General features: G+C 38.2%; 1 protein-coding gene across 5 annotated transcripts; it reads left to right on the forward strand.

The window, feature by feature from the left end:
* Positions 1–251: 251 nt before the first annotated feature.
* LOC103934524 (two-component response regulator-like APRR2) lies at positions 252–5845 on the forward strand. 5 transcript variants are annotated; one of them, XM_048570699.1, is made up of 13 exons: positions 252–430; positions 848–889; positions 1236–1456; positions 1991–2074; positions 2209–2271; positions 2406–2452; positions 2604–2681; positions 2778–3329; positions 3554–3694; positions 4040–4360; positions 4449–4517; positions 4618–4670; positions 5358–5522. In XM_048570699.1, exons 3-13 carry the CDS (start codon positions 1327–1329, stop codon positions 5383–5385), a joined length of 1566 nt encoding a protein of 521 aa, XP_048426656.1. In that variant the 5' UTR covers positions 252–430; positions 848–889; positions 1236–1326; the 3' UTR covers positions 5386–5522. The 5 variants fall into 5 exon arrangements, with proteins under 5 accessions (XP_048426656.1, XP_048426652.1, XP_048426655.1 ...); XM_048570695.1 differs by having other exon boundaries at positions 255–430; positions 4618–4707; positions 5358–5845; XM_048570698.1 differs by having other exon boundaries at positions 255–430; positions 1991–2070; positions 2211–2271; positions 4618–4707; positions 5358–5845.

Genomic DNA, 5845 nt, shown 5'->3' on the forward strand with positions numbered 1-5845 from the left:
CATCCTTTGATCATAAGGATTTCACCCAACGGCTACAAACAGGGGTCCTTTTAAAGTTATAATAATTATAACCGTTAGATTTTTATCCAACAGCTTACATCCCTTGATCATGAGGATTCTCATCCTTAGATTAGGACAGGATCCTGATCCCACTAAAAATAGTTCTTAGAGAGAGGAATTTTATATTGGCCTGTAAAAGAGAGAACCTTTGCATATTCTGTGGTCCGTAAACACCCGATGGTAAATGCGGGCAGAGGAGGTCTCAGACAGCCTTCAGAAAACGCACTCTAGCCTCTCTCTCTCTCTCTCTCACTCTCTCTCTTTCTCTCTCTCTCTGTTATAACTTATAAGCAGCTTTCTATATACATCCAAGAAGTGGAAGAGGACCTGAAGGAGGAGGGAGAAAAAGCCTTTTCTTTCCACAATTGAGGTGACAGTTTTTATCCATTTGTGTTTGGTAAAGAGTAAGAGAGATTTTATCTTTCACTGCATTTTCTTTGACCGACCTATCGATCGTGTTAGTGTATGTGTTTAACTTTTTCGCTTTGGGGAGTGCTGCCTTTTCTGGTGCTTTTGAGCTTAATTATACGTCCATGCATGCCTTTGCCTAAGTTGTGAAGTCTGTTGTTTTAGTTTTCACTCTCAAGAATTTCCCAGTTTTTGTTTCAGACGGTATTGCCTTTTTTTAGTTAACCTCATCATTTTCTTCTGAGATGATAAAGATCTTACATAGATTACTGTCTGTTGTTTTAGTTTTCACTCTCAAGAATTTCCCATTTTCTTGTACCTTTCACAAGTTTTTATTTATTTGACAAAGATCTTACAATTGGTTTTTGTCTATCTGTAGTTCTGGAAAATTAGCATTAGCAAATAAGATCTTCAGACTTGGGTAAAATCTCTCTCTACTTGTTCCAATTGAGAACTCTTATCATCTGGTTTCTGTCTAATTTCTTCTTTCTTATATCTTTTTTTTCTTTTCCAGAAAATAACAAAAAAATGGTAGACAATAAGACCTAATGCATAATTTGAATAATGGGGTGTCCCTAGATTTCCAAAATGTACTAGGAATCTATAAGTTAGCAGCACCCCAGTTTATAAATTGTTTAGTCTATTGTGATTTACTTACTCATATGGTTTATTTTATTTACCTTGATATTGTCAGATCAAGAAAAGATGGTTGGCTAAACAATCTTTTATTTTTACTTTTATAAATCTCGTTTTGATTAATCGTGCAGAGTTGATTAATTAGATGGTGTTGGTTAAAAGCTGTGATCTGCAACAGCAGTACACAAGTACAGCAGCCTGAGAAAGGATGCCAAACCAGCTATGGTTTGCACTGCCAATGATTTGCAGCAGTGGAACGATTTCCCGAAGGGCCTCAGAGTTCTTCTGCTTGATGGAGACACCACTTCTGCTTCCCAGATAAGATCAAACCTTGAGGCAATGGATTATATTGGTTAGAGATTCTTTCTTTCTTGGCAAAACAATTTTGTTTCCGAAACTAGAAACATATTAATTTCACTTTTTTCTCATTTGTTCGTTATCATTCCAGGAGTATGCTGGTCTCCATTTTCAAAAGCATCTTAATTATAATGCTTGTTTATATAGATGCATTCTCTATTTCGTTTAGATGTCGATTTGGATTTTAGTCGTATGGAGCTTAGGAAGCTACCTGACCATGGAAGAAGGATCAATGCTTGCAATTCTCAACACCACCATTGGTTTTATTTCCCTTTTTGTTTTGTTTACTTTTTTGTTAAATTGAATAGTTGGCTAGGTGTTTGAGTTAAAATAATGTAACTCTCTGAGCTAAACAGATGTGTTGAATGCAGGGAAAAAAATTTATGCTGTTTAGATCTAAATAGCTTAATGACATATATAGTAGTGCTGGTTTAATTCTAAATGACTATACTGCTTTAGTTTAATCTGTTTGTTTCACTGTTTGGCTTGCGTATACACATTTTGGGTAACATTATTGTGTTGATTGCAGTTACTGAATTCTGCAATGAAACCGAAGCATTGTCAGCATTTTCAAGCAACCCTGAAAGTTTCCATGTTGCAATTATTGAGGTAATGAACTTAAAACGAAACTATAACGTAATTTTGTTATTTTCAAAGAAGTTTAACATGCTTCTGCAGAGCAATGATTCTTAATAGCTAATTTAAATGTTTTGATGACAAAAGCAATCCACTCTGTTCATTGGTCCCAGGTAAACAATGGCCATTGGGGTTTCCAATTTCTTGAAACTGCTAAAGAGTTGCCTATCATTAGTAAGTTTAGAAAGTAATTCTAACCATTTTAAGTTCGCCATGAAACTGTGTTCTGAATTTTGTGATTTGTAGTTCGTTTCTATTTTAGTTCTTTAAACATTTTGTTTGTTAACCCGCTTAGTTCTTTCTTACAGTGACTTCAAACATTCATTGCCTGAGCACCATGATGAAGTGTATAGCAGTGAGCTATCTGCTCTGACCTGTTAATTAACGCTTCAATGGAACCGACAATTTTGTGATTCAAGTTTAGCTCTACCGTTTTATTACTCAAACCAAAACTGAAGTTTCTAACTTCATTTCCCTCATATGTTGTCATGTCGGTCTATTTTCAGCTTGGTGCAGTTGAATTCCTGCTTAAACCAGTCTCTGAGGACAAACTTAGGAATGTTTGGCAGCATGTGGTCCATAAGGTCTGTCGAGTGTGGAAACGTTGTTTCAAGATCTACAACAAAGTATTATGCAATTCTTGCAAGTAGAAATTTTCTGATTTTGTAAATCCTGAGCAGGCATTCAATGCAGGAGGAAGTCCCATCTCTGAAACGCTCAAGCCTGTCAAAGTGTCGGTAGTATCCATGTTGCAGCCCAAACAAGAAAATGAAGAACAGAACTGTAAAATCTCAATAGAAACAGAAAACGTGATACGGGTCCATGAAAATGACCAAGAACAATCAGCAGGGAGTGATAAGTACCCAGCTCCTTCAACGCCGCAGATTAAACAAGGATCACGATTACTGGATCATGGAGATTGCCAATATCAAATTAACTGCATGTCAGAGAAGGTGAGCGGGGAGAATGGCAGTGAATCTAAATCAATCGAAACTATGTTTTGCAATCCAATTGATGAAAGGAATCTTCACACGAGAGAACCTCATCATATGCCTAGGAAGACGGTGATTAAAGAGGAAAATGACTCACGTGATGGGTCTAAGAGTGAGGTTAATATGTCCCATCACCCGGATAATATAGACAGTGGCAATGATAATGGTGGTGCTGCTGAAAATCTGAGTAAAGCATCAGTTCCCAATACTTCATGCAAATCTAATCGGAAGAAGATGAAGGTACTTAATTTAACAGTCAATATCATGATAGATTGTTTGAGCTTTTTCAATTCATACCCTTACTAGTGCAGACAACATTTATTTGTGTTGGTCATGCATTAGTGCACTAGTTGTCCTCTTGGAAAATTATGCACTAAGCTGTGCTACTTCAATTACTGAGTACGTAAGCGCACTTGAAGATTTTGAAAATCTTATTACACTTGCGATTTTATGTTTGGTTTCAGGTAGATTGGACACCTGAACTGCATAAGAAATTCGTGAAGGCAGTAAAGCAATTGGGTGTGGATCAAGCCATTCCTTCTCGAATACTAGATCTGATGAAAACTGAAGGTTTGACGAGGCATAATGTAGCAAGCCATCTCCAGGTGCGTATTTTTCTAATTCTTTTATAACCAATCATGTTCTGTTTCGTTATAATCATTTCCTTGAGTGATTGAACAATTTCAGGTTGCGATTGCAAGCAAACATTTTTATACTCGTTATTTTATAATTACCGAAACACATTCCTATGATTGCTGATGATCCAAAGCTCAGCTCTATCCTATCGATTCCCATGAATGGGATAAAATTTGTGTCCAAAAAACTCTTCTACCTGCCAGTTAAAGCTTCAGTTATTTTAGTTAATCCTTTTTTGTTGAGTGTTCATACCATATTTGGCATTTAGTTTGTGAACATGAGATGATTGATTAGTATTGTTACCATGCAACCAGAAATATCGCATGCATAAGAGACACATTCTACCCAAGGATGAAGACCAGAGATTGCTGTGGCCGCATCATCCTCCAGGTGCTAGAGATCCAACTCACCAAACGAGTTATTATCCTCGTAGTCACAGGCCTATCATGGCCTTCCCTCCACATCATTACAACAATACCACTCTATCAATGCCACCGGCCTATCCTATGTGGGGATCACAGCCACCTGCCGGCAGTCATCCAGCCACCGTCCAGATGTGGGGCCAACCTGGCTATCCCCATTCTCATTGGCAACTGTCAGATCAAAGTTGGCAGTACTGGAACCCTTATCCAGGGGTAATGTATTGTCCGTCATCCTCACGAGTAAATATATATTGTAAATAAAATCTGTTTGTGTTTAAACCCTAAACCCTAAACCATACAGATGCAAGCTGAAGCATGGGGTTGCCCAGTAATGCCACCTGAGCAAGGTGGCTATTCCTCTTATCCTCAAGTGAGTATGCCAATGAATTAAAATTTCTACTACACTTTGGTTATATATGTAATATATACGCACAGGTGTTGTTTCACACTCATTTGTTTGCAAATTGCAGAATGCATCAGGTTTTCGAAGTGCAGGAGGTCATGCAGTTGAAAACGGCCATAGGTACAGCATGCCACGAAACTCTTTCAACATTCATCTGGTAACACCACAAACCCAGCTTCTTCGTTCGTGCACGTTGTTCTAAATTTGGACATTGCATCTAATTAAACTTAGTGAAAACCTTGAATTTCTACTGTGACACACAATTTCAAGCGCGAGGCCTTGAATGTCTGTTCATTTTCTTGACTGAAATGCCCTTCCGTGTGACGAGGGGCTCACGAGGTTAACCAACAGTAGTTTACCAGACATTGCAATTCAAAGTGGGACTCGTTTTTGAATTGCAATGTTTGATAAACTACTGGTACCAAAAGTGAAATTTAGCCTTCAACTGTTATTTGTCCAATTTGTCATCATTTTGTGTGAAAAGCATTATAAAAATCAAAATGAACAAGGAAAAGCCACTCATTCAATTATATGATCGAGAACGACTTTGTGTCTGCACCAAAATAATGCTTATCCATGCTGGGCTAAAATTTCGGTTGAATCATTTGCTACTTGAATTAGACAATACATTTTATGATACGCTATGACTACTTTGGCTTCAAAACTCATATTTGCATGCAAAATTACTTGACGGAAATCGTTATTAGTACTTCAAAATGGTTGTCACGTATATATTTTCAGTCCTTTTGAAGTGCCAATGATAGCTCTGGGACATATTTAACCGTCAGGGTAATATATATTCTGCAGTCAGAAGAGGTGGTTGACAAGGTTATGAAGGAGGCAATAAGCAAGCCATGGCTACCCCTCCCTTTAGGCCTCAAGCCTCCTTCCACCGAAGGTGTACTAGCTGAGCTAACAAGGCAAGGCATCTGCAACATTCCTCAGATCAACGGCTCCCATACACAGGGCTAGTGTTGTCCTCCTCCCTTCACTCAGCTAATCAAGTCAAAGTCCATAACTACGTGTACAATTTAGGCACCAAGGTATTCTTTTTCTGTCAAATTTTAACATGTTTTGGACACTTGATTTCTGAGGCCGTGGGGTCAAGGAGAACGAGACTACATCATCGATCGTCATCCAAAGCGCTCCCTACGGAGGGAGACAGTAAGCTTTTGACATTTGACAATTGGGATGGCCATGAATTAGACACGTTTCCTCGTCGTGGCGAAATTATTCAAAATTGCTCATTGTTAATAGTTCCAAAAGACAAGGGCCTAGCTAGTGTGTTTGTTGCA

This window comes from the organism of the source record quoted next, unplaced genomic scaffold (genome assembly GCF_019419815.1).
Source record: "Pyrus x bretschneideri cultivar Hongxiangsu unplaced genomic scaffold, Pyrus_bretschneideri_v1 Contig54, whole genome shotgun sequence".
NCBI classification, from domain to species: domain Eukaryota; kingdom Viridiplantae; phylum Streptophyta; class Magnoliopsida; order Rosales; family Rosaceae; genus Pyrus; species Pyrus x bretschneideri.

What these genes read in the sequence shown, in the direction of transcription:
- LOC103934524 (XM_048570695.1), top strand. Translation starts at nt 1,327, where the DNA reads ATGGTTTGCACTGCCAATGATTTGCAGCAGTGGAACGATTTCCCGAAG. An exon ending in TAAAGAGTTGCCTATCATTA is followed by an intron (nt 2,272 to 2,405) that starts GTAAGTTTAGAA and finishes TCTTTCTTACAG; the next exon opens with TGACTTCAAACATTCATTGC. An exon ending in CTAATCGGAAGAAGATGAAG is followed by an intron (nt 3,330 to 3,553) that starts GTACTTAATTTA and finishes GTTTGGTTTCAG; the next exon opens with GTAGATTGGACACCTGAACT.